The sequence below is a fragment of the Cyphellophora europaea genome, assembly GCF_000365145.1.
Source record: "Cyphellophora europaea CBS 101466 unplaced genomic scaffold supercont1.8, whole genome shotgun sequence".
Taxonomy (NCBI): Eukaryota; Fungi; Ascomycota; class Eurotiomycetes; order Chaetothyriales; family Cyphellophoraceae; genus Cyphellophora; species Cyphellophora europaea.
Window position 1 is genome coordinate 700,318 of NW_008481814.1, and position 27,049 is coordinate 727,366.

The 27,049-nt window shown below is 55.2% G+C and overlaps 9 protein-coding genes across 9 annotated transcripts; 2 read left to right on the forward strand and 7 right to left on the reverse strand.

Moving 5' to 3' along the window:
• Nucleotides 1-497: 497 nt before the first annotated feature.
• Nucleotides 498-2,219, reverse strand: HMPREF1541_08060 (uncharacterized protein; the record flags this gene model as incomplete). Its single annotated transcript, XM_008722380.1, has 1 exon — nt 498-2,219. One exon carries the CDS (start codon nt 2,217-2,219, stop codon nt 498-500), a length of 1,722 nt encoding a protein of 573 aa, XP_008720602.1.
• Nucleotides 2,220-2,737: 518 nt separating this feature from the next.
• Nucleotides 2,738-4,270, reverse strand: HMPREF1541_08061 (uncharacterized protein; the record flags this gene model as incomplete). Its single annotated transcript, XM_008722381.1, has 2 exons — nt 2,738-4,197; nt 4,252-4,270. The coding sequence occupies 2 exons, from the start codon at nt 4,268-4,270 to the stop codon at nt 2,738-2,740; spliced, it is 1,479 nt and encodes a 492-aa protein (XP_008720603.1).
• A 1,120-nt stretch (nt 4,271-5,390) lies between these two features.
• On the reverse strand, nt 5,391-7,079 carry HMPREF1541_08062 (uncharacterized protein; the record flags this gene model as incomplete). Its single annotated transcript, XM_008722382.1, has 1 exon — nt 5,391-7,079. One exon carries the CDS (start codon nt 7,077-7,079, stop codon nt 5,391-5,393), a length of 1,689 nt encoding a protein of 562 aa, XP_008720604.1.
• Nucleotides 7,080-7,786: 707 nt separating this feature from the next.
• HMPREF1541_08063 (uncharacterized protein) lies at nt 7,787-8,870 on the reverse strand (the record flags this gene model as incomplete). The annotated part of the gene is made up of 3 exons (XM_008722383.1): nt 7,787-8,065; nt 8,115-8,242; nt 8,297-8,870. The coding sequence occupies 3 exons, from the start codon at nt 8,868-8,870 to the stop codon at nt 7,787-7,789; spliced, it is 981 nt and encodes a 326-aa protein (XP_008720605.1).
• Nucleotides 8,871-11,600: 2,730 nt separating this feature from the next.
• Nucleotides 11,601-13,361, forward strand: HMPREF1541_08064 (uncharacterized protein; the record flags this gene model as incomplete). Its single annotated transcript, XM_008722384.1, has 1 exon — nt 11,601-13,361. One exon carries the CDS (start codon nt 11,601-11,603, stop codon nt 13,359-13,361), a length of 1,761 nt encoding a protein of 586 aa, XP_008720606.1.
• Nucleotides 13,362-13,700: 339 nt separating this feature from the next.
• On the forward strand, nt 13,701-14,927 carry HMPREF1541_08065 (uncharacterized protein; the record flags this gene model as incomplete). The annotated part of the gene is made up of 1 exon (XM_008722385.1): nt 13,701-14,927. One exon carries the CDS (start codon nt 13,701-13,703, stop codon nt 14,925-14,927), a length of 1,227 nt encoding a protein of 408 aa, XP_008720607.1.
• An 862-nt stretch (nt 14,928-15,789) lies between these two features.
• HMPREF1541_08066 (uncharacterized protein) lies at nt 15,790-17,449 on the reverse strand (the record flags this gene model as incomplete). Its single annotated transcript, XM_008722386.1, has 2 exons — nt 15,790-17,208; nt 17,303-17,449. The coding sequence occupies 2 exons, from the start codon at nt 17,447-17,449 to the stop codon at nt 15,790-15,792; spliced, it is 1,566 nt and encodes a 521-aa protein (XP_008720608.1).
• A 2,391-nt stretch (nt 17,450-19,840) lies between these two features.
• HMPREF1541_08067 (uncharacterized protein) lies at nt 19,841-21,698 on the reverse strand (the record flags this gene model as incomplete). Its single annotated transcript, XM_008722387.1, has 3 exons — nt 19,841-20,023; nt 20,074-21,361; nt 21,406-21,698. 3 exons carry the CDS (start codon nt 21,696-21,698, stop codon nt 19,841-19,843), a joined length of 1,764 nt encoding a protein of 587 aa, XP_008720609.1.
• Nucleotides 21,699-22,845: 1,147 nt separating this feature from the next.
• On the reverse strand, nt 22,846-26,657 carry HMPREF1541_08068 (carbamoyl-phosphate synthase, large subunit; the record flags this gene model as incomplete). Its single annotated transcript, XM_008722388.1, has 4 exons — nt 22,846-22,968; nt 23,016-24,377; nt 24,568-26,249; nt 26,321-26,657. The coding sequence occupies 4 exons, from the start codon at nt 26,655-26,657 to the stop codon at nt 22,846-22,848; spliced, it is 3,504 nt and encodes a 1,167-aa protein (XP_008720610.1).
• Nucleotides 26,658-27,049: the final 392 nt, after the last annotated feature.

The window sequence follows — 27,049 nt, forward strand, 5'->3', positions numbered from 1 at the left end:
AGCGGTACGGAATGGGTTCCGGGTAGCGAAAGGCCCAAGGGCGAAAGGCGAAGAAAATGTGCTTATGAGAAGATGCATAAGCGACTGCAATCAGATATGGTTAGTCGCCTTCCGAATTCGGAGTCTGTAGCTCCCGTGAGGACTCGGCGCAAACGTGACATGTCGGACCTGGTGAGGCGTATGTGGGGCTGGCCAACCCGTGCTGGCTTGCTTTTAGCCATCTCAGACCATCTTTACTACTCTGTGAAGAGTCCAGGGTGGCTGCCGCGGATGAGGACATTGGCTGGTTCAAAGTATTGAAAGCAGACACCACTCTCGAGTGCTGTCTGAAGACCGAATTCGGATTCCTCTATGTCCTAGTCCAGGATCCCGTGACTCGATGCTATGCAACCCCTCAGAAATTCAGAAGGACCACTCGTACCCCTTCATGATTCCAATCTTCGGCCAACTCGAAGTTGACCGCTGCGGCTTGGTAGTGACACGCCTGCATGAAAGCCCTACCAACCACCAGTCGCGCCACCGTCCTGGACCGCGGGTTGAACCTGCTCATCGCCGTCTTGATCACCAGCCTCATCCTCAGTACCGTCCTCGTTCTCATCACGCTCGCCATCCTCACCCTCCTCGTCTTCAGAGTCTCCGTCTTGGTCTGCTCCACCAGCAGCCTCCTGATTCATCTGTGCAACCCACGGCTGCTGACCCTCGCAATCGCAAGGCATGTTGTTCTCCAGCGTCCCTCCGCACTGATAGCAGAAGTGGTGGCCACATTCACAGCTCATGTAGTTGCAACCACCGCTCCGCTCCACCAGGTTGCGACAGCCGGGACACTGCTTCCATCCTTGGCCCTCGGCCAACTCTTTGTCCACCTGCTCAATCATGTTGGGATGCAAAGCTGGCATCGGATGGGCCATCGCAGGCGCTTTGCACTCAACACAGGTGGTCAGCCGACAGGTCTGGCATCCGGCCCATTGACCCTCGCGACGCTCGACCGGGATGTAGCCACCAGCACACTTTGGGGTTTGACAGTAGACAGGGTTGTTGTCTGCAAATTCTTCGATCTTAACGACGAGATCCATCTGCAGGTCTTCTTCGAGGAGGTGCGCAATTGATCCATGATCAATGTCGATGCGACAGCACTGTGGAGGCCATGATGAGCGGCTTCTGAGTGCGGAGCGATAGTTCAGGTTCACACACTCGGAGCACCATGAATGACCACAATTCAGGTAGATAACAACATCCGACGCACTGAAAGCGGTGTCGCACGCAGGGCAGCTGGTGTTTTCTTCTTGAGCGTCGTTGCGGTTGGCAAGCCAGACAAAGTGGTCGGTGTTTGGAGCAGTAGCTGTGGCATTGCCATTGTCAGCTGGGTCGTTGTCGTCCGTATCAGGCTCGTCCTCGGCATCCGCACTGTCATTTGCGCCATCGGGACCAGCAGCCACAGCCTCGTCGGAATTGATCTCGGTCTCAGCACCAGTCGCGGTGGTGTTTCCGTCTGCTCCACCGTCGCCATCGATGTTCTCTTGAGCAGCAGCATGTGGAATAAACGCAGGATCAACCACACCAGACTCGACAAGACGCGCGAACTCCTCGGGATTCTCAGCTGCCAGCTGATTGAGCCAGCTGTCTTGAGCGACCAGCCAGTTCTGGGTACTGTCCGCATCGGCTGCAGCAGCTTGAGCAGCAACGTCAGCGGCAACACTATCGGTGACAGCTTGCCCGTCGTCTCCAGCTTCTTGGTCGCCGTTTTGACCATCACCTCCGTCGACTCCGCCTTCGACTTGAGCGTCGGTGTGGTGTGTATCGGTATCGTCACCCAAGGAATTGTTTGGAGTGGCCTGAGAATCATCATCACCATCCTCGGCTTGTTCAGTCACCGCATTGTCAACGGCAAATCCCGGCTGGTTGTTGTCGAGAATGTGGAAACCCCAGGTGGTAGGCTTGTTCGCATCCTGGTCGGGGAAGTAAGGGGCGACTTGTTCGGAATCATCATCTTCATCAACAGGCTTGTAGGTGGAGGGGATGTCGCTTGAGCCATTGTCGACAACGCCAGGTCTACCGCCACGAATGACAGTCTCCTTGACCGCGTCAGCCTTGCGTTCATAAGCACTTTGGAGCGGACTTACTTGAGCGTCTTGCATGGTGTCCTCACCGTCATCCGCAATGCGAACCGTCTTGGTGGGTTGATGGTCCGCACTGACTGCAGTAGGAATGCCCGGAGCCATGATTCTTGCCGAGCCTTTTAACAAGTCAAAGTTGTTGGAGGCATCCGTCCGAAAAGTTTGGAACAGGTGGGTCGCAAGAATAGCGGGAAGAGAAAATGCTAAAGCGCTGGACGCGTGCCGCAGGGGTATCTGGACAAGCAGGTGGCAAGGCAAAGTCAGAGTGTCAGTGGATAATGGAGCCAAGCACCAGGCAGTCACCCTTGGTGGGGTACTCTTGCTGAAAGAAATGAGTAGATGACAACAATATGAATGAGGCTGACCCAGAATGTTAACCTTATAGGCGGGTGAAATGTGGTTGCGAGGCTGACTCTGTCTGTGCAGTGGGGGTGGTTTGAATTGTGGTCGACGAGGCTGAGCGCTGTGACAGGCAACGACTCCGTGAAGGATTAGGATTAACCGAGACCAGGCCACTGCACCGCGAACCAGGCAACCAGGCAGGAACAGTTTAGCGTCTTTTTGTGCAGGCACGGCACCTCTCACACGATCCTTGTCCGCTGTGTGCCACTCGGTTGCACTTCTTACCTCTCAGACGGCGTGGCCCAATGCACAAAGTCCGCCTTGATGGATGCGGCCAGACCGTCGATAAAACCTCGCTCGGTCTCTTCAAGCTTCTCGATCGTTCCCTCGAGGTCCAACGCACCGATCTGCCACGACAGCATGATTGACAGATCCCCTCCATCAAGGCTTACCACGTTCACCGACAACGGATGACCCACAGCATCGGCGGGCTGCGAGAAGTAGACATGGTCGACATGCACAATTGCAGAACGAGTGGGCTTGAACGACCCGATGTTGCTGAGTTCGTAGCTCGTGCTACGGGGCTTTCCCAGCTTGTCCAGGAACCACTTTCTCATGGGAGAGGCATATTTCAGAAGACCGATGATCTGATCTTGGATCGTGCTCGAGGCCTGTGCAAACTTTGCCGTCATTTCTCGAGCGGAGCACAATTCAGGGTCCGATATTGGTTGACTAGTGGTCACAGTATTGTGCTGGTAAGAGACGGTGCTTGGGTTCATGCTCATGTCCATGGCGGTTAGGGCAAAGTGCTTGCGCAGATCGATAGGTGTACCACTGACGAAGGAGGCAGGATCGATGCCATTCTCTCTCAACGTGGTGGTCAAACTGCGAACGACTAGAAGATGCAGCAGCGCAGACATCTTGATTCCATTCTGCCTGCACCGCGCCAGAGCAAGCTTCAAGATGCTGCCGTCAATGATCAAGAGCTTGGAGCCAGTCCTAAAATGATGTGCGTTGAAAACTGCACGATTTGCGGTCCACGGAGGCGCCACGGTTCCTCTCCAGAACAACAGTCTGGGGAGCCCTGGCAGGAACTCGTTGGCAAGCACTCCTAGCATGTATGACCAGGATATCGGCATCGGGTCTGGCGACGGTGGGATCTGCTTAGTTCCCGTCTGTCTGGTCGTCATACTGGCTGCTTCATTTCTGCTCGGGGAGTTGTCGACAAGAGCCTGCAGCAGGGAGTGGTGAAAAGCCAGACCTGATATGCCATCGCCATGGGAGTGAGAATAATTGAACACTACGAGCGCTCGAGATCGCTCGAGATGTGCTGACTCATCGCTCTGAAGTGGGATAACGAACAGCCGCCATGGGGGAGCCTCTCCAACATCTTGGAAGCGAGCGTTGACCACACGTTCCATCGCTCTCTCGGCAACAACATGCTCGTCATTCTCCTCCAATCGGCCCACCATAACTTCACCCGGCCAGGTCAGAATCAGATGCGATCCCAGATGGAGCTGAGAAAGACGTCGGAAGGTAGGCTGCTCCGTGTCCGCTTTATCGATGACCAGCCCGAGAATGGGATGCTGTTCGACACAATGCTGTAATGCTGGTCCAAACTTCTGAGCTAGAGTTTCGAGGTCGGTGATCTGTGGCCCTGGGACATTATACACAACGGACGCGGCGAGGCCGTGATAGAAGCCGAGGTCATGGCGGATGATACAGCGTCGTTCGTTGAGGCCTGGGACGGAGTCAGAGTCTGCCTTCCACTTGGACAGGTTTCAATTGAACGTACTAGGTTCTCTGGGATCCATGGCGGCTGGCTTCGAAACTGGGCACAGGTTGAGAGTTGTATGGACGAGGGTGCTTTGTCTAGGAGAATCATGGACCTCTTTATGCACCCCGTTCCGGCCAGGAGCCACGGATGTTCGGACCTCTTTAGCCCAAGCTGTCCAACCGATTTCGAACGAGGCTCACCATGGTTCGCTTGAAGATCTGATGCCTTGGCTGGACACTGAATCCAAGGGGACGAGAAACGCGCCGACGAGGTCTGTGCGCCACCATACAAAGTTTACTCAACGATTCATAGCCTGCAGCTGTGTCTGGGAGCTTTCCCTCCCTTGGTGAGCGGGAGATTGGGAGCAGATCTACGTGTCTGCCGTCGCGAGGTTGTCTGAGCAGTGACACGCCCAAGGAGTACTGCTCGAGGAGCTCGGGATGTTTCTGTGCTGCTCGATAACGTTGACGCTAGGACCGGCCGGGAAGTATGTCGCCGGTGGAGACGGGGATGCTGCGAACATGGTCGAGATGGTCGCTGTGCAACTGGAGGTCCAGTCCATTTCAACACTGAACAATACCTGAGAGCTTGTGCTGTGTGCTGGGTGAGAGGTATGAACAGCTTTGAGCTTGGTGCCCGACAGTACAAAGGGATTTGTTTGGGCGCTGGTCTAAATTATGATTCGCCTGTCTAGGAGTTCTATCCTCCTAAAATTCCGCTGCACAATGCAACGCACAAACAAACACGTATCATCCCTCTGAAAAGCACAGAAGCGCCAGACTACCACGCTGCAGAGACCTGCACTATACACCGCTGCTGGCCTTTCCCACTGTGCTCAAGGCAGTGAACATGCCAAGCTCTAACTTCGTCCCTCGTGACCGACTTTTTGCGCGCCCAATACAGCATCAATCATATCCTTTGCCTTCCGACACATTACGCAGACCCAGATTTCCGGAACTCTCGGGCGAGGGGGGCCTGCACTTGCATTTTCTGCAATCTTCGAAATCGATCACGTGGACACAACGATGCGTCATTGCTATGGCCCGGGTGCAACAAGGGACTTTTTTTCGCGAGTGTGGGCCCGGGTATCGACGGCTTTGCGCGCCCATGCTGGCATTTTTGCTCCCCTTTTCCTAGAAACAAGATGCCAATGGTATTCACGCGTGACCATTTGCGGGATGCTGCTGCTGCTGCAGGCCAAATTCGGTCCTGAGCGCCGCGCCCATACGCCTGATGCCCTCCTCGATCTTCTCCGCGCTTGCAGCCGCGAAGGTGGTGCGGAGGAACAGAGCCTGGTCGGAGCCCTTCTCGGCGCGGAACCAGGAGCCGCGGGCCAATAGCACGCCACGGTCCACGCCAGCGAGGAAGACCTTTTCCTCAATGTCGAGGAACTCTTGCTGGTTGATCTGCGGGTGGAATTTGGGATGCTTGGTCAGGTCCACGTTGATCCAGTGGAACATGCCGGCTTTGGGGGGCGTCCAGCTCGCGACTTCGGTGGGGAGGTGGCGTTCGCAGGCGTTGACGATGATGTCGCGGCGACGGGTGTATTCGGCGCGGATGAACATGAGCCACTCCAGGAACCCCTTGTGGCCCCAGTTCTCTTCTAGTAGTTTGAAGAGCGCGATTTCCGAGAAGCCCGAGGGCGTCTGAGCCGAGACTTCGTTGTGACGGATGAAGCGCTCTACCATTTGGGCGGGACCCGTCACCCAGCCACATCGAGAGCCAGGCGCAATGATCTTGGAGAAGGAGTCGAGACGGAGCACGCGGCCCGAGGTATCCAAAGAGAGGTAGCTGGGCACAAGAGCCGAGAGGAAGTCCGGGATGTTGGAGGGCGGAGTGAAAGGGGAAGGAACCTCGTGGGTCTTGCCGGAGACGTAGTCCTCCATCTGAAGGAAGTAGTAGGGCTCGTCTTCGAGGAAGAACAGATCGTGCTTCTCGGCCACAGCGTAGATATCCTTGCGCCTTTGGGCGTCTTGTGTGCTGGCTGTGGGGTTCTGTCCAGTCGGGACGGTGTACATGACGAAGGGTTTGGGGCCACCTCTTGCAACAGGATCCCAGTTGGAGAGAATCTCATCAAGTGCGGAGGCGAGCATGCCTCGCTCATCCATCGGTACACCCACCAGATTCAGACCCATGGGTCGCGCCGTCTCCATGGCGGATGAAAAGGAATATTCCTCGGTCAAGATGTAGTCGCCCCGGTTGCACAGCATACGCAACGCAATGTCCAAAGCCGATGTAGATCCGCTCGTCATGCAAATATCCCAATCCGAATATCTTGGGTTGTGCACAATCTCGGTGTGCTCGGTGATCCACCGCATGATTTGAGGAGGGCCCATGGACTGGCCGTAGTTGAGAGCGACTGACAGATCGAATTGAGAAGTACCCGTGGCAATGTCGTGTTTGCCCGCGGACAAGACTGTGCCTGACGAGTGAGTGGCGGACTCGCTGAAATTGGGGACTTGCGGCACTCTGACCGACATGCTCTCAAAGGGAAAGTAGTCGCTAGCTGGGAGGCCACCACATAGACTGATCATGTCGGGGCGGAAGTATTTCATGGCGCCTTTGAGGGATGATGGCTGGCGAAGGGCACTCTCGGCGCTAATCCGGTGGTCCCATCGTTTGGACTTGGGCTTCTTGAAGGCGCCCTTGCTTTTGAAGAGGTCGGCGGATGAGAAAGCGGCCACGCCAGTGTTGACTGCCTGGCTGTTTTGTCGGTGTGGAATGACATCGTCGATGGTAAATATGGGATTGGTGGGAACTTTGGAAAGGACTGGGTCGGGGACAACTACTGCCTGAGTATCTGTGACAGCCTGCACCTCAACGTCGCGGTCGGCATGAGGAGCCATCCTGCTTGGTTGCGGTGTGGGCTGGTCGGTGTCGTGATTAGATAAGGCGGAGTGAGCTTTGTGTAGCTTCCGGAATGTACTAGGGGATTTATGACTTGGTGTCGAGTTTTGTATGGCGGTATGCAATAAAATGAGGGAAAATTCATGGAAAAAAGGACTGGCTGGTTGATATACTTCGAATACAAAGAGAATGAGACCTACAGGGATACCGCCGCCACGCGCCAAGGGGTGAAAGTTTTGGTGCGGATATTCCAGGCTGGCACGGGCCTGATGGACGCCCCAGCGTTTTTTCAAACGAGTTGCATTGCGCCTTTCGATTACACGGTCAACCCTGCAACCAATAACGATAACGGCCTGGTGGAAGGGCTTGCGTTATGCGGTAATGTCGCGACGCCAATCTGAATTAGCTGCTAGCATGGTTTGATAACGGCCAGCCTAAACCTCCGATCGCTTCTTCCTGCTCTTCCCATGTACCCACTCATATCCCGTGTTGTTCAGACAGCCTTGAACCCGTTTTGGTTGCCCTCTTTCCCATATACATGTATCGCAATGAACGACCGTGTTCCATCACCATCACCATTCAATCTGCGCTTTCTTCCCCGCTCTTGTCGCCGCCACTACCGGTCTCGCTCGAGGAATGGGAAGGAAAAACACACTTGTGTCGTATCGGCTTGTCTCGGCCATTCCTCTGTTCCCTCTCCTCGGCGCTAGTAGTTCTCGCTGATGCCATTGTGGCCGGTCACGGCGCCGGGGTAGCCGTAGGCGGCGGGGCCGTCGTGCTCGCTGTCGAGTCCTTGACTGGGACTCAGTAGGCTGTTGGCATTCTCGGATTGCCCGGGAGCGTAGCCGGCGGCATTGGCTGCAGCGGAATTGTTGGCGCCAGCGGCACCGGCCTGATAGCCCCCGCTGCTGCCTGGTCGCCCCTGGTTCTCGCCCCTTGTGGATTGGGTCTCATCCCAATCAGTTGGATGTTCAGAATGCGATCTCTGTCAAAGGATATTTGACAAAAGAGACGTGGGGGGCTAGAGAACTCACCTCGCGATATTTGGACAGGTAGATTTTGAGCGCCTCGGCATAGTTTTCGAAGCCGAGCGAGGTCATGGCAAAGAGGATATCCTCGCCGTTTACCGTCTTGCGCTTCTCCTGTTGGCACTTCTCTGACGCTGTACCACGTTAGCATCCGACGGGTGTTGCCATGGTGCTCGTCAACCACATACCCTCGCTTGTGATGAACGAGATGAACTCGCTGACGCATTCCTGCATGCACTCCTTGGCCTCTTTGGCGATCTTTGCATTGTCGGGCAGAGCCATCTTCATGATGCGGGCCACTGGAGCAAAGTTGCGTATGTTAGCATCGGACGACACGGTCAGGGGGCGCGAGGGTGAAACAAGACGGTGCTTGGGCGTGGGTGAGCCATCCGACGACATGATGAGCTGTGAGTGGCTCAAGTACCGCGGTCTGGCGCTGGGAGCTGCGATGCAAATCATGATGAGCGGCGCGAGCGGCGCGTGACGAATGAGGAGGCCCGTCTTTAGAGCAACCAGCATTGTCGCACATTCTGTCGGGATCGCACAGGGCCTGACGCGCATGTCGCGGAAAGAGACGAGCAAATAGAAACAAAGGGTGGTGTTACCATTGGCGATGGGAAGCCATCGGTCCTGTTCTTTGACCTCGAAGTCAGTCATGCCTTGGCCTTGTGCGCCCTCTTCGGTTCGGTCAATGGGGTCCTGCTCTTCACCGGACTGAGCGTTCTGTTCGACATCCTTCTCCGGCGGTGGGGAGGCCGACATGATGTACAAGTATGTTTTTCTCGGATAGCCGCAGGGTGGGAGCACCGTGTTTGGCTGCGCGCAATGTCGGGCAGGCTAGCGGCGACCACGTCAGACAGTCTAATGTTGGCTTGCGTCACTTGGACGGTCAGGCGGTGCTGGCGTTCGTGCCTAAAATGAAGATGGGCCCCGGTGCTTCACTGCTTTTGCGACAGGATGGGGCTTTCCAAGCTGGCCGACCGCGACTCGTCTGGCGTTTTGCGAATGCGCAGGGCTAATCTAGAAGCAAAGCAGACAAGCGCGATGCACAAGATGACGAGGGTTCGGATCGCGAATATGCAGCGGTCAAGCTAGCGGGTTGGTCTGGCAAGAGCGAATAGAGAGTGGATTAGTCGGAAGGAGGCGCGATCGGAGGCCAGTCGGTGGTGGTGTAAGGAAGCGCGTGGGAGGGGACGGGGGGAACGATGGACTGGGTTTGCGCCTTGTCGCGCACACGAACAAATGATTGGTGATATGGAGCGCGATGGATTGAATGGCTGCAGAATGGCCGCCAGAAGTGAGATGCGATCCTTGGAGCTGCCAGCAATGCAATGCAGCCTTGGTAAAGTGGAAAAGGAGGGGGTGAAGTGGGTGGGAGGCTGCTGAGGTTGGGCGAAAAGAGCGGGCCGCAACGGTGCAGTGCCTAATAGCCCGTTGTTTACCTGAAGCTCCCCCCTCGCTGCTTGCAACCGCGGCTACCGGTGCCTCTCAGCTGCCGTGCGGGCGCCTGTGGTTGCCTGTGGTTGCCTAGTAGCCGCCTTCAGCCGCGCGCTCGAATCAATCACTGCTATTGCCTCTGGTATGAGCATTGAGCACTGTTCACTGTCTATCCCACGCGCCTATGTCAATGCCTTGGTCCATGACGACTCTCGATCAGCGGTCATCCCTGTCGTGAGCTGCAGTTGCCGGGCTGTCATGGTTCAAAACAAAGTCGGAGCTGATCGCTTGTTCCCTTCATGACACTTTCCAGCCCGGCGCGCGCGCGGAGAGCGGCAAAGCAGAACCAGGGCCAAAAGCCAGACTTGCGGTGAGTGACCGCCATTTCCAACTTGGATAGCCCGTAAGGGCGCTGAAAGCATCTTCTACTCTACAACTTTCTACTCATCACATTATTGCTCTCATCAGCCAGGGATGAAATGGCCGTCGCTTGCGGCGCCTGTTTAGGGCAATAGAATGATGCCACCCACCTGCATCACATGGTGCCGCAGTGATGCGACCTTGACAACCAATGGCCGCTATCCCGGAGAAGCGATGGCGGCCTGATTCGCCGGCGGGCTGGGCCAGTTGCGTTTGCTCCCCTCGCGTCGTGCCAAAAAATGTCCGTAGGTGCGTCCAGGCCCTTGTGAAAGTGCGCATGGCTACCCGGACGACCGCCCTGCGGCCTAGAAGAGGAGGCGAGTAGCACGACAACGCTGTTACACAGATGATGGACATGATGGGGCTCCGTCGACGTCAACTGCCGGAAATGTGGTCATATTCATATTTTTGGTTCCCCCAAGTGTCTCCCCTGCCCGGAGCAGCTGTCATGACAGGTGTCGCTTCACATTGGGTACTTATGCAGCTGCCAGCACGACATGCTCTCGCGAGCGTCATGTTAGCCCTGTCTGCCGTCATAAACAGGCGACGATGCCCCGGATCAACTCTTTAGTGCCCGACTGAATGCGTTTGTGCCGGAATCGATCGTCCTGACTTGCGACCGAAGACCAGACAGAACCAAAACCCAGAGTTGATCGGAATTACGTTGCTGCAGCTAATAAGACTTGTCTTCAGCCCGCCGCCACAGTCGTGTCTTTGTGTGTCTGCGAAGGCCCGGGCTGCCGCGGAGGAAACTCCCAGGACCTGTCCCAGATTCATGGGAGTGGACGTGACTCGTGCCCCGGTACTGGGTTAGGACACTTGAGCAACACAATACGAGCATCCCGTATCGCTTGTCGCTGTTCTAATCAGCGGGGTGTCATCTATGCGTACGGGACATCGTCCTCGTCTTTGCTATTGATAGGGCACTGGCGACTGCCGTGCTATCTCATCGCACCCCTTCAAGAGCTGCGTACAACGAGAGGAAATTGTACCCGACTTATCACACGTACCAAGTAGAGGCCAGTGACGAGCCTCGTGCCTGTCCGGAACATCACGTCAAATGAGCCATGGCAGTTGGCTCACTTGAAACTGATCTTCACTGTGCGATAAGGCGATGAGATCCAGATCGAGAGGGTCGGCAACATGGACTCCGTACTATCGCAGCTCGCCGAACGACGGCAGTCTCCCCCAGATGGCATTCGCCAAACCCCCCACTAACCTCAGGCTGCTGCACGAGTAGCCAACAGGGGCACCGCGAACTCACCCCGAGCACTCGCCTTCAGCCAACCAACGAGAGGCTCGAGCGCTATCACAGCTCATCAGCCAAGCCTCCCAGCAGAGGTTCGGCTGTCCCCGCCTCGCGGAAAAGAAATGAGGATCGATTGAGGGTCCCGGAAAGGCTTCTTCTGGGTCTGCAAGGGTCCAGTTCCCGCTAATCGCCCAATTGTCGGCCTCGGGATGGAAATTTTGTACGTGTGCACATTCGTTGTTATCAGTCCCGTTCAGCTGGGAGGCAACGTGGGATTGAAAAGTGATATAGCTCTGTGTCCTTCGCAAGCTTCAGACGTTCTTTCGTCGTCGCATTTTGATCCTTCGCATTGCCTTTAGCCAGCGCTCAACCGCAACAGTATCACGATGGGTTGGATTCACAACACCAATGCTGCCGTCGCGCGGTCCTTTGTGGGCCGACGCTTTCGCCTCGAGGGCTCTGGCCACCCCAAGGAGCGCAAGGGCAGCTACTTCTTCACCGAGATTCGAGCTGGCCTCGCCACCTTTTTCGCCATGGCCTACATTATCTCCGTCAACTCCACCATTGTCGCCGACTCTGGAGGCACGTGCGTCTGTCCGGCCGACAATACCAACCTTTGTGTCGATGACGGAGACTACCTGCTGTGCAAAGCGCGTGTCCAGCGCGATCTCGTGACTGGTACCGCTGCCATTGCCGCGCTGACCACCTTTATGATGGGTCTGCTGGCCAACATGCCCATTGCCTTGGCTCCCGGTATGGGCTTGAACGCCTACTTCGCCTACACAGTCGTCGGCTTCCACGGCAGCGGACCAGTGCCTTACCGTGTGGCCGTGACTGCTGTGTTCGTTGAAGGTCTCGTCTTCGTCGGTCTCACCCTTGTCGGTCTACGCCAATGGCTTGCCCGCGCCATCCCTGCTTCCATCAAGCTGGCAACCGCTGTCGGTATTGGTCTTTATCTGACGATCATTGGTCTCACCTACTCCGCTGGTATTGGTGCCATCGTCGGTGCAGTTGCCACGCCTGTTGAACTTGCTGGTTGCAAGCCCGAGAACCGGTTGGAGGATGGCACGTGCCCGACATTTGACAAGATGCGCAACCCTACTATGTGGATTGGCATCTTCTGTGGTGGCATTCTGACCGTAATGCTGATGATGTATCGCGTCAAGGGCGCCATCATCTTCGGCATCCTACTGGTGTCTATCATCTCCTGGCCTCGCGGAACTCCCGTGACCTACTTCCCCTATACCGACCTGGGCGACGATATGTTCAACTTCTTCAAGAGGGTCGCCTACTTCCACCCGATTGGCGAGGTTCTCGCAGTGCAGCGATGGGATATCAGCGACTACGGAGGACAATTTGGCCTTGCTTTCATCACTTTCCTCTATGTCGATATTCTGGACTGCACCGGTACACTATATGCCATGGCTCGCTACTGTGGTGCGATCGATGAGCGGACTCAGGACTTTGAGGGCTCTGCGGTTGCCTACCTGGTTGATGCCTTTGGCATTACTATTGGATCCCTGTTCGGCTCTCCTCCCGTCACTGCCTATATCGAGTCTGGTGCCGGCATTTCAGAAGGTGGCGCTACTGGCCTGACTGCCATCACAACGGGCTTGTGCTTCTTTATTTCGATCTTCTTCGCTCCAATCTTCGCCTCCATCCCACCATGGGCTACTGGCTGTACGCTGATCATTGTCGGCTCGATGATGGCTAAACAAGCCGCCCAAATCAACTGGACCTACATGGGTGATGCCATTCCCGCATTTTTAACTATTGCCCTGATGCCCTTCACATACAGCATTGCGGATGGCCTTATCGCTGGTATCTGCTCCTATATTCTCATCAACACCACCGTCTGGATCATCGAGAAGCTGTCCGGCGGCCGCATCAAGCCTGCCGACAAAGAGCTCAAAGATCACTGGACCTACAAGATCGAGGGTGGACTGCTCCCCCCGTGGGTCGGCCGTGCTGCTCGCGGCAAGAAAGACTTCTGGCGCCCATACGATGATGAGGAGCACAATGCGCAGGCTCCAGTGGGCAATACTCTTGAGGGCAAGACAGAGGGTAACGTCGGTGTTGGCGAGGTAGGCAATGATCGCGGAAGCAGGTCTAGCAATAGTGAGAATGGTGAGGTCAAGAAGCTGTAGTCGGGACATGGAGCTTGAATCTGGATTGGAAACGGATCTGTAGACTTAGATTGAACCCAAAGTGCATTAAAAAAACTATCACCCTCTCAGTTGGTCCTCTCCGCCTCGATCACGGTTGAAGTGCCCAGCATTTCACTGCCTTGTTCTTGATGAGCATCGGTGTTATCTCCTAATTCCGGTCAACCTCACGCGTGTCCACATGCGCGATGCCCACGTACCGCTATGTAAGGTAGCCATCGATGCAGCAGTGAGATCGCTGCACAGCATGACGTCCGGGAATAGAACCATGCGATATCGTTCCTCGTCTAAATCGAATTCTTCCCGATCGCGGTAGCGATAATGGCAACAAGAAGAAAGGTGGCCAATGGCACCTTCGACGCCAACGGTACCATCAACCACCCCTCAAGAGATGCCGCATTAGATACACCAGTGGAAGATCAGAGCAGCTCAGCGATTGTCGACATCCTCCAGATCTACCTGCCCACATTCACCCTCATCTTCGGCGGATGCTGCTCCAATGTGTACGCCCTCGAAGCCCTGGTCAAGCTGTCCCCCGGGTGCGGCTCCCTCATCACCTTCCTTCAATTCGCTCTGACCTCTCTCCTGACTCTGCCATCCAACGTATCTCTTCGCGATCCTTCTTCCTGGCGCCGCGCCTTCCTTCGAAAGCGACACATCCCACTGCGCGCATGGGTGATATACACGGCCCTCTTCCTCACAATCAACATTCTCAACAATAAAGCCTTCTCTTACCGTATCTCCGTGCCTCTACACATTATCCTCCGTTCCGCCGGACCCGTGACGACGATGCTCGTGTTTTACATCTGGTCCGGTCGCCGTTACCCGCCTGTCAAGATCTTTGCTGTACTGCTCCTCTTCGTGGGCGTTGTGGTCGCTGCCGTGTCCGATGCCTACTCGAAAACGCCCGAGAAATTCAATGTCGAAATCACCAGCGCGGAAATAGAGTCGTCCATGTCGAAGCTCCCACTACCAGTCCCTTCGTCAGAGGTCCTGCGGGAGCAAGCACCAGGCTTCGTCCTCTTAGCCGCCGCTCTCCTCCTGGCAGCAATTTTGGGCGTGTACAGCGACGGACTATACGCAAGGTACGGTCGCGGCGCAGGCGTTACGTCCGAGTCACTCTTCTACAGCCACACGCTGTCACTGCCGTACTTCGCTTTCCAGACATCAGCCCTGAGCACCGCCTTCGTCAACTTAACAGCAACCTCCGCACCGCTATCCACGTCCCTCGCGACAGGACCGATCAGCAAGCTGCCCTCCGTCTTGAGCTCTATCCCTACAGCGATTCCACTGTTGCTCCTCAATGCCCTTACCCAATACATCTGCATCAACGGTGTCAACAGACTGAGTGCGAAATCCAGTAGTTTGACGGTCAGCATCGTGCTCAACATACGGAAGCTAGCTAGCCTCCTACTATCGATATGGCTGTTCGGTAACAAGTTGCCTGAAGGCGTCGTGGTTGGGGCAGCTTTAGTCTTTCTAGGTGGTGGCCTGTATGCCGTTCCTTCCGGGCAGAAGACAATCTCGGCCGAGAAGAAAAAGGAGTGAGCTCTGTTGACGCAAGCTCTTAGGGGGCTGCCTCGGCGGCAACCTATACACACATCTTGCGCGACCCGGGGTTAGACTGGCGCAGGGCTTTTGGTCAAGCATCCTTTTCGGCACAATAAATCTCGCGACACGCATTGAGTCATGCCTCACCAATGATGCCAAGAAGAGTCTTTCGCCTCATCCACGATGACTGGCAGTAGAAGACAACGGTGACGTGCGAGCACTGTCTGACAGCGCTGCTGTCGAGGTTGTCCCGAACAGTATCGGCGGAGTTTCCCACCAGACCGTAGGCGACAGCGCCATGTTTGGTCCGCAGGATGCAAGTGCTCGGCCAACGGCCCATTACACAACGGCTGGAATAGATAGACAGACACACGACGATTTTAGAGTCAATGGAGCTCATAGAATAGACGACATCTCATGAACAGCACCATTGCATATCTTTCCCCGACTTCTGATCATCTGCCCCTGAGAAAGTCACGACTAGCATTTATATTCCCCGCTCACCGCGATCTCGTCAATCTAATACACACTGTCGCGCGTACTCGGTCGCCATGTAGATGGATCGAAATAAGGCATCATTCCAGGGATCGTTCGCGATTCACGTCAACACTCGAGTGTCAACTTCCTCCCCCAAAGTAGAGCCCCATCAACGATAGCTAGCCTCCCAATTCGTGAATTTTTCCCAGCCATGGCTCAGTTGGATCCCTTACTAAGCCCAACCCCAAGCGCGTAGCGTGCAGCGAGCAGTATTCATGGCCCTCCAAACGCCGTACTGTACAGCCACGCAGGCGGACATCAAGATTCACAATTCATAAGGTCATCCCATCCTGTCTTCCTCTTCCGCATCCCCGTCGGAGCCCTACCGGCCGACCCCCCCTTCCCCCCATCCTCTCCCCGCTACCGGCCCCCTAGGACCAACAGGCGCCGCTCCCTCCCCAATCCCGTCGCTACCACCGCTGCCACTCCCCTCACGATACCTCCTGGCGCTCCTCCCATCGTCAGCCTCGTCACCAACCACACTACCTCCGCCACCATCATACCTCACCTCGACCTCGGTCGTCTGCAGGATCCCGCCGCCCTGCATCGGCAGGATATTCTCCTCGCTATCCCCATCGCCGCCGGAGGTGATCTTGCTGGTAACCATGCCCACCCCTCCCTTCTTGGGGCTCGAGTGCTTCATGCCGCCGCGCAGCATGTACGCGTCATGATAGCCTTCTTCGTCGTCGACGCCCCCCCTCCAGGAGGCAGAAGGCACGAGACTCGCGCGTCCATGGCCTGCCGCTGTGGTACCGGACTTCGAGCCCACGCCGTAGGATCCTTTGGCCATCTTCCCGTATCCAGAGCCATACGCGCCACCATAGCCCCTGCCAGCCGCATGCGCACCGCTCTTGCCACCGCTCTTGCCACCGCTACTCGTCACGACGCTGCGCCCCTGATGCCACACCTTCCGGAACAAGGGACGGATGCACGGTACGCTACCGCAGATGATGCCGACGTTCAACTCGACCATGTTCCAGATGCTCAGGTCGGTGAATTCCCAGGTGACGTCTTTGGCGGCGCCCAGACGGGCCGTCTCGGTGATTTTCTTGACGCTGCACGCGCAGGCGAAGAGGCCCATGGACAGGAGGCAGGCGATGCCGAGTTTGGTGCGCGCGCTGAGTTTGAGGTCCCACACGAGGAAGACGGGCAGGGTTGCGTAGAGGAGGTCGAGGGCGGAGTGCGCGGCTGTCAGGGGGTCGGGGTTGTTAGTTTTGAGCTGAGCTGGCAATAGAAGGAGATCCGCGGCTGAGGACCCGTGGGGGAACATGCGGGAGAAGTGACTAGGAAAGGCAGGTGTGATGATGATGATGATGATGGGGAAGGGAAGAGAAGGGAAGCGAGAAAGGAGGCGAACGGATGACATACCACCCGCGAAATAAGCGTGCTGAACCGTCACTTTGGACGGAATGCACCGGTCGCCCTCTTGCACGCCCAACCAGTTTGCATGAGCCGGCACGCATTTGACCGTCATGATGAACCAGATGATCGAGACGCACACGTTGACCACGATGCTGCCGTACAGGATGTAGCGATATCTCTTCTTGATGGCCACGATCCGCATCAGGAGGCAGGCGATGGAGACTTTGGCAAACGCAAAGGCCACGATGGTGCTGAGTCGTGCAACCCACACCCACATGATGGCTTTGGGAATGTCAGAGCCACTTAGGTTTTCCATGTGTCGTCCCATGCCGTAGTGTGCTGAGACGAGGCCGGGCCCGGAAACGCCCCAGGAGAAGAACTGAGAATGCATGCGTTTAGCCTGGGGCCGCGTGATGGTGGACTTGCATGGGATGCAGGCTAGAAAAGGGAGCAATGAAAAGGAATGGACGTACCAGCGCCAGAAGCATGAACCAGTCATCCCATCGAACATTCCGCGTTATGGCTGTTCGTGTGTAGAACCTCAACGCAACGGCGACCGTCGCGCCAGACGCCATCCCGGCTTGCACGCTCATCAAGAGCGGTGTCCTGTTGCCTGACATGACTGCTGTGTCATTTGTGCTCTTCGAATCTGTGGAGACGGTGTGTGCCGGCTCGTAAGAGGCTGTAGCGTTCCGCAAAGGCCAATGCTCACGAACACCGCCGATCGTAGTCGTCTGAGTGCGTTTGTGGAGACGACGGTGGGCAACGAGCTCATATACTCGTTTCAAGCGAGCATCTGCCTCGGTGCTCGCATAAGGGGGTGGAGCACGTATAGGTCGTCGTCCGACACGAGCTCGCTTCGCTCTAATTGCTCGTGTGGGCAGAAGTCAGAACTGCTTCGATGAAACTGCGGAGGTCGGCTATCTGCCGAGAGCGAGCACTGAATGTCTCTCAGTCGCTCGCGGGAACGACTAAGTGTCATTGCTCGGTGGTGGAGAGGCAAGCCCCATAGGTCTCAGCCAGCAAGCAACGCAATGCTGCAAAGTACAACGGCTGGTGCGGTCGCGATTCCCCGTCTACCGCTGGTCTAAGGACCAAGCTACGGCCTTGCGCCACTTTGGAGGCTTCATCCTGCATGCCGGCTCTGGACGTGCAGGGACAGCCTTCATGCAGTAGTAAAACGACACGGACTGTTCCCAGGAGGACAAGGATCGACACTGCTTAGAACAAGGTTTGGGAGTATTACACCTTGGCGCTGTAGGCGGGACGGGATGTTTCCTCCTCCTGATACTCGTTCAGTGGGCAAGAGTGGTTAGGTCGATTGAATAAAGGCTCTCGAGGCCGGGGGAGAGGGGGGATTGAGGCTGCCAGACCTATTGCCCGTCTGGGTGACTCCCACTGGTGGCCATCATGGCCAAGATGTAGCATTTGGCAAATGCCGAACCAAGAAGTGTTCTAACGATGTTGGATGTTGCGCGGTGCCAAACCTTGGCCGCTGGACAAACTAAAGCATGTCGTGCAGTCTTGGTTTGAGGATAAAAGTCAATATCTCGCCTGTACCTCAGACGGCATGGTCGGTTCCAAGACTCGAGGGCACGGCCGAGGCATTTGCTCGAGCAATGGCTTACAAGAAAACAGCGACGCACTGACGACAGTGCAAAAACGATGTTGATGGCAGGCCAGCTGCCTGCGGCAAAAGACTGGTCTGCGTGAGGTGGTACTTTCTTTGACTAAAGCGGCAGCACAAGCTGTGCCGAGGATTCGGGATGTTGCGTGCTAGCCAGGCACGTCGCTGATCGTCACGCCTGCATTTTGGGAGATCAGCACTCTCGCTTAAGTAAACGACCTAGAGCACGCCGGCGGCATGCACTGACGGGCGAAATAGCTGCTTCGAGGCACCTAGTCAGAGCTCTCGCTGTCAAGCTGCAGACTCTGTGGCAAGGTCATCATTGCAAAACTTCTCGGTAAGAGCTGAGTCTAGGCTTGAGCTCGTGTTGGTCTCGACGGAATGAGTCGTTAGGGGACGGTTTGGGTCACTTTGCCTCAACCAGAACTCAGGATCGGCAGGCAGGTGGGGCCTGTGTGCCTGAGCCTGGGGAACCACAGCCGCATGTGCGTATCGTGGTGGGTCATTCACGTTCAAAGGCACTGGGCGAGAAAGTTAGAACCTCGTACGGGCATCCCAAGTCGGCCGGAAAGAGCCCAGTTGAGGTGCTCTAGTAGCTCTTGGAGCTTCAAGATCTTGGTTGTTGAAAACCCTGCACCGTGACCTCAGGGCTTGCTTTTGTAGCCATCTTTGCGTGCTGACGATCGGCTGCAGACAGCTGCTTTCAAAGGCAGTCCTTCCCGCAAAGGTCGCAAGTTTTGCGGCAGACTGGTTGGAGATAGTTACAGGCCAGGATTGATTTTCGCCCAGAGACGTCGTCAGAAAAGGAGTTTGCCCATCCCCATCCTGAGGCCTTGGCATTGGAATACAAGTGTGCCATTGGTCAGCCACGATCAGAGGGCACCCGGTTGCTCGCTTGGGGCACAAATTGCTCGAGCACCTGTACTGGGGTCCCCGGGCTCGCTCGGGTGCTTTCCCCGACCTTCAGCACGCTAAGTCTATACCAATGTGGCCTAATTGGGGCGGTCGGTGATCCTTGCTATTTGGGTCTGGAGGGCCGAAGCTCGCCTGCTTCAGAAAGGAGGCTATACGAACGTACCTAGCATTCGAGGATCAACCGTACGCCGCAGAATCGAGCCTGAGGATCCCTTGCGTCGGAGGTGCCGTGCTCATCTCGCCACACACTGAGTGGAAGACAAGAAGCAATGCTTGTTCCGGTCCGGACCCCGGACCAAGTGTCTAGAGTTGGTTGCAAGTACAAGTAGCGGCTCTGTGGCCGAGAGTAAAATTCTCCGGCAGTTGTGCTGACTCGAACAGATCTGCGATGAGGGGACGCCGAGTATAGCGGCCCCTGAGTCTCTACTATGGCAATCTACTCTAAAATAGCAATGCTAAAGAACGAAATTTACGCAACCTTGCACAACCGGGGTGGCTCATCCACGAGATCCCACTCTTCAGTGCCCACGAGCGCCTTCCCATAAAAGAGACCCTCGGGGTCCCATTCCTTCCGGATACCGAGTAGACGCGGATAGTTGTCGCCCCAGTACTCTTCCTGCCAGTTGGGGTGCTCGATGTTTCCTTCGTTGACCTGGAGGTTCATCAGCATGTTGCTTGGATTTGATGGGACTCAACACTTACATATGCGCCGCCGTTAGGGCTGGCAGCAATAAGGCCAGCGTCGACGGTATTGGTGAGGATGTCCCAAGCGTGCTCTTTCTCCGCCAGAGAGGCGTTCGTCGCGACGGTTAGTGCGGCAATACTGAAGCTCGAGGCATCGCGCCATTTGGGGTGGATAGCGTTATCGGCAGTGGGATTGCCGATACCTGGAGCGACGATATGACCGATGAGAATGCCCGTGAGATCATAGTTGGGAGGCTGAACTGCATTGCGGAAAGCTTCAGTCAGACCAGCCTGATTGTTCTCGATGTCCTCGCGAGCGAAGAACCGGCCGCCGATGATGGTGTTGTCACCAGCGTTCTCGTCCTCGTACATATCAATGTACATCTCGAAAAAAGTATCAAATTCCTTGATGCCAGTGTCGTAGGCAACCCCGAGGGCATCAAGCTTTTCGTAGAGAGGCGCAAGAGCCTCTTTGAGCTCGGCAGCGTTCATGTTAGGGGCAGTGAACGGTTGAATGTGAAGCCGTAGCTCCATTAGCTCGTAGTACACGAACATATTGTGGTCGACGTAGTGGTTTGCAAGGCCATGAAAGGCATCAGCTGCCTTCCAAAAGAGATCTGAGTCTGTGGTGTGTGTGCTGTTGATGTTGATGAAGGCTCCAGCGACAGGGACTTCCTCGTGAGTCTTGACCGTCACAGAGGTCACGATACCGAAGGTGGCAGGCCCGCCGCCCTTCAAAGCCCAGAAAAGGTCGGGATTCTTGTCGGCGTTGGCTGTGACATACTCGCCCTTTGCGGTGATCATATCGAATTCGAGAGCATGATCAGCAGCCATGCCCTTCAATGTGGATAGAGGACCATGCCCACCACCCTGGATATAGCCGCCAGAGAACCCTACTGTAGGGCATTCACCACCGACAGCTACCACCGGCGGGTTCTGCTGGTTGAGGAAACGGTACAGATCTCGGCCTTGAACACCAGCACCAACCTTGACGGCACCACCACTGTAGTCGCCGGGACCGGACCACGAGCTGATGATCTCCTTCTGGCTGAAGCTGTGTGTATTGATCGTCAAGGAGCCAGCAGCAATGGACCTGCCCATGAAGTCGTGACCAGTATTGCGTACCGCTAGATGAACATTCTTCTCGCGCGCGAAGTCAATGCCTGCCTTGATATGTTCCTTCTCGGTAGCCATGATGAGGTACTCGGCCAGGTAACCAATCGTGCAGGTATCTGTTGGATCCTCTGTTGGTCGACATGTATTGTTTGAAGGGTATTGCCTGAGTGGCGTGGCACCAGTCTCGATCCTGCCATGGTCAGCGCGTGCAGTTCCTCTGCTTGGAGGACAAACATGTATGGCTGATTGCGCCACCCAATGGTGACCTCTTCACACTTGGCTTCGTTATAGGTTGGAATGCCCTCGAACTCATTGTAGCAAGGCGCGGCTGGGGGAATGACTTTCACCAGACGGCCCCCAACCGTCTTGTTCAAGGAATCCCACTCGTCTTCCGCAGGCCAACATGCATCGCCTTCATAGCATTTGCATTGCTGACCTTGCCGGGGCTCAACATATCTCGGCAGCACACCTGCAAATGCGGCAGATGTGAGGCCCAGGAGGATGAGGCCGGTGGTAGAGGGGGCCATTGCCGGGAAATAGGAAAAAAGAAGAGCGCCTAGAGGTCGAAGCAGCAAGGACGGCTTCAGAACGAGGCGCTCTTAATACCCATCACATCGTCCAAGCCCCAGAGCCGATATCCGGAGCGGTACATGAGATCGTGAGCCGCAGCATCGAGGGCTACGGCCTCCCACATGGTGGGACCACGTTACTCGTCGGCAGACACCACTGCCAGCGTTGCAAACGCAGGGAAATTGCCACAAATTGGACTTTGTGCCGGCATGTTCTTGGATCGTTGCAGCAGGGATCAGTGCTCTGTTCTTGTCCCTGCAGGAGTGGGTCGAAAGCGGGAGGTCACCTAAGCACCCATGTGGGTACTCGGGTATGGGGCGGTGCCTCTTGGATCCAGGGACACTGCGACTTGGCCGGGAACGGAGCTATGTTGCCCAGATTGTCTAGACGGCTTAAGACAAACTGCTCATCGTGTTCACCTAAGCTGCATCGAAATGCGAGGGCAGCAAAGTGCAAAGTGACATGATTCGTGCGAATATATAGTAACTGGCTAAACTGGTGACCACCTCCTTTATCGTCTACGCCGTGTCTTGGCACTGTCACCAACCTCGACCGGCGGATGGGCATATTGAAGCAATTTGTGATAACAAGAGTGCGGTCATCTACTAGTATCTTCTACCGCATCGTCTACATGGCGAGAGCGACGCATTGGCTACCCGAGTTGTCCACACATTGTGTACGGAAAAGACTTAGGTCCTGGCCTACCTTCGCCAACATCACAGCCGGAGCATTGCATAAGCGAGCGACAGACCCTTAAAGCACGACTGAGGGAGTACTCATTTTGATCTGGGAAACACTCTGCAGTTCTTTTATGACGCCTAGCCTTGCCTAGAGCTAGCCACATACATTCATTCTATTTCTTTGCACCACCGAATCCATGAGATGTCTATCAAAGAAAGCTCGCCTACCTCGCACCTTGAGGGGTCCAGTTTATCCCGTAGAGTGCCCACCGCGATACGCCATGAGGTCTATTGGTTTGCCACGAGATCCCAACCTCTTAGGACCTGGTGCAAAGCCACGACATCTTCAACCTAGTGACCACTGAAGATCATGAGAGTGGTACCCGTGACTGATACGAAACTCGATCGGCTGCTGTACACCTTATTACATCATCTTCCCACCGGCAAACTGGCTCCAGCTCTGCACTTCCGGAGGAATGCCTTCTGTCCGAGGTAGCTTCTCATTCATGCATTGGGCGAAGAGTAGAGCCGTCTTAGCCTCCATAAACTAAACGTATGTCAGCACCAGCAAAATTAAGCACAGGATCGACTTACCAAGGGCACGCCAAAATCAACGGCATTTCGTCTCATGACATAGTCTTCATCCAACAGCGTCCGCCCACGTTGCTTGGCGATGTTGAACACGCCCTTGATGTTGGATTTCTCAAACACCTTGCGAAGCTTGTTCTTGTCCGTCTTGGGGAATTCGAGAACCTCCACGTTGACTTTCTTTGCAGAATTTTGCCTCAGATGTGCGGCAAGCTCCTCATTCGCAGCGAAGAAGCTATAACCAAGGGGCTCGAGGTAGTCGACAATCTTTGGCAGCTCAGGTAGCTCTGTAGAGCCCCCCAACAGTATACCCTCGCCGGGTTCTGGAAGACGGAAATTCATGGTCGACTGCATCGAGGCCCAGTATGCTTCAACAAGATCTTTGCCAAAGCAAGCAATTTCGCCAGTGCTGGACATTTCTACGCCCAAGAAGGGGTCGGCGCCTGCGAGTCGGGTCCAAGAGAACTGAGGTACTTTCGTGGCGAGGTAGTCACGCTTCTCGATCATAAGGTCTCGAGGAGCGGGGACGTCGGTGTTGACCAGAGCCTTGGTAGCAGCGTCGATGAAGTTGGTGCCGAGGACTTTGCTGACGAAGGGGAACGATCGTGAGGCTCGAAGATTGCATTCTATCACTTTCAACGCTGGCTCCCCGCCATCAGGAGCATCAGCCTTGATGATCTGCATGTTGAAAGGACCAGTGATGTTCCAGGCCTTAGCAACCTTTTCTGCGATTTCCTTGACACGCTGTTGGATCTCCTGGTCAAGATTTGCGGGAGGCAAGACAAGCGTGGCATCGCCCGAATGCACACCAGCTGGCTCGACATGCTCTGACACGGCATGCAGGATGAGCTTACCGGCAGAAGCCACGGCATCGACATCAATTTCCTGGGCGCCTTCGATGAACTTGGTGATGACAACCGGATGATCGGGGGAAACAGCTGAAGCTGATTCGAGCTTGTCTTTCAATTCGTCCTTGGAGTGAATCACAGACATAGCAGCACCAGAGAGGACGTAAGATGGCCGGACAAGAACAGGGTAGCTCACTTCCTCGGCGAACTTGTAAGCCTCTGATACCGAAGTAAGCTCCCTCCAGGCAGGTTGATCAACACCGATTGAATCCAGAATCTGTGAAAACTTGTGACGATCCTCGGCCTTGTCGATGTCCTTGGGGTCGGTACCTAGAATACGGGCCTTACCTTCCTCTTGCAATCGCAGAGCAATGTTCTGGGGAAGTTGGCCGCCCACACTGACCACGACTCCCGAAGCTGCCTCGAGCTCGTAGATATCCAACACTCGTTCGTACGACAACTCCTCAAAGTAGAGCTTGTCTGCAGTATCGAAATCAGTGGAATAGGTCTCTGGGTTGTACTGTCGCGGAGGTTAGCACGCATTCGACATGTGGTGTCGATGATAGGCGAGGGAATTGGCGGAATTGAGATGCCGCCGGCCTAGGTCAACCTCGAGTTCTTGAGGAGTGCACTGAAAGATATACTCGACCGTTGCCCAATTGGTCTAAGAGCATTCGGCATATAGGGGTAGAAAGGCAGGAGCGACTTACGTTAATCATCACAGTCTTCTTGCCCATATTCTTCAACGACAACGTGGCGTTGACGGCACACCAGTCGAATTCTACCGAAGATCCGATACGATAGACGCCGGAGCCAAGGATGATTGTGCCATGATCGTCGAAGGTAACATCATGAGAAGAGGCATTGTAAGTAGTGTAGAGGTAGTTGGTGTCAGCAGGGAATTCAGCAGCCAAAGTGTCAATTTTCTTGACCCATGGTCGGATGTTGAACCGTTGTCGTCGGGCACGAACATCGTTCTCGGTAGACCCAGTATACATGGCAATCTGCTTATCAGAGAAACCCTGCTTCTTGGCTCGGAGCATTAGCTCTTCCTTAATGCCAAATAGTGAGCCAATCTCTTGTAGCTCATCGATGGTGTTCTTCAGATTCTGGAGCTTGTGCAAGAACCACTTGTCAATCTTGGTCAGCTCGTGCAGACGTTCGACTGTGTAGCCTTCGTGGATCATAGCCTGCCCAACGGCGAGCCATCGTCTGTCGGTCGGATTTTTCAGAACGTCATCCAGATCATCGAATTTATCCCCCTGGAAACCAACATATCGTGGATCGACCTGTCGGATAGCTTTCTGGAAGGACTCCTCGAATGTTCGCCCAATGGCCATAACCTCACCGACTGACTTCATAGCGCTACCAATGTCACGCTTGACGTGCTGGAACTTGGACAAGTCCCATCGCGGAATTTTGGTAACGATATAGTCCAAGCTGGGCTCGAAGTTGGCCGTGGTCGTCTTGGTCACAGCATTGGGCAATTCAGGTAGCGTGTGGCCGAGGCCGATCTTGGCCGCAGTGTAGGCAAGCGGGTAGCCGGTGGCTTTCGAAGCCAGGGCGGAGGATCGAGAAAGACGAGCATTGACTTCGATAACCCTGTAGTCTAGACCATCGGCTTGCAAAGCGTATTGCACATTACACTCACCGACCACACCGAGGTGTCGAACGATCTTGATGGCAGCGGTTCGGAGCATGTGGTACTCTTCATCACTCAAGGTCTGACTGGGAGCCACAACAATGCTGTCTCCCGTGTGAATACCCAAGGGGTCGAAGTTCTCCATATTGCAAACCGTGATGCAGTTGTTGTCCGCATCTCGGACGACTTCATACTCAACCTCTTTCCAGCCCTTGAGAGACTTCTCTACCAGGATCTGAGGCGAGAGGGAAAGTGACTGGGACGACAAATTGCTCAGCTCTTCGGGGTTGGCCGCAAATCCCGAGCCGAGACCACCAAGAGCGTAGGCGGATCGAACGATGATAGGGTAGCCGACCTGTTCTGCGGCCGCGAGAGCTTCATCGACGGATTCAACAGCAATAGACTCTGCAATAGGAATGTCGATCTCCTTCAGTGCTTTGGCGAATAGATCTCTGTCCTCGCTAGTCTCCAGTGTCTTGATGGGAGTCCCTAGGACTTTGACGCCATATCGCTCAAACGTGCCCATTCGATTCATTTTCACTCCCAGGTTGAGGCCTGTCTGACCACCAAATGTAAGTAGAATGCCATCCGGCTTTTCTCGCTCGATAACGTAGGTGACATATTCGGGAGTGACGGGAAGATAATAAACTTCATCGGCAAGCTTGTGGTCGGTTTGGATCGTGGCGATATTGGGGTTTATCAGCACAGAGGCCACACCGGCTTCCTTGAGAGCCTTCAGTGCTTGGGAACCTGGACAGCTGGTCAGCATCTGGATCATAAGGATATGGTTTTCTGTCAAGCACAAAGCACACTCTACGTACCAGAGTAGTCAAATTCTCCCGCCTGACCAATGCTCAAACCACCGCTACCAATGACCAGGACCTTTTTGACATCCACTAAGTTCTTGCCAGGCTCAATGATACCGCTCTCAAGGTACGCCTCTGGTCTTGGAGCTTCCTGTACAGCAGCATAGTGCCGAGTGAGTCTAGCAGGCTTCTTCTGTTGCCAGAATGGTGTCCGCGATCGAAGGATATGTGAGTGAACCTCAGCCAGTCGCAGCTGGGTTGTGAAAGAGCGGGTTGACGTTCGGAGCTTGGGACAAGACTGTCGGGCGACGAGAGTCGACACATGTCGCAGCGAATGTGCTGTCGGAGGCATGGTGGCCAGTGACCTGCAGAGCAGGCTGACGAGAAGTCGCTGTGCTCGAGAATGAACTGCAAACTGCGAACACGAACAGCTCACCGTGACTCTCAACTTTTTTTTGACGGCGCGCTAAGTCAGGCCGTTGTCGGGGCTGGCTCCCCGCCTCTTTATGACAAGCGGTCTACAATGCACACGATCAAATCTCCCAAGCAATTAACAGTCATAAAGCTCAGTCTTGCGCAATTCGGAACGGAAAACTTTTCACGTCATTTCGATGCGATGCTCTTATCGTCGTTGCGAGTACCAATTGAATTTTTGGGGACCTACGCCTTGCTGCAGCTCCGTACAAATTTCTTTGAATCGCTCTCTTGTAATTGGCTGCAATTCAAGCTCGCTTTTAAGTGCCC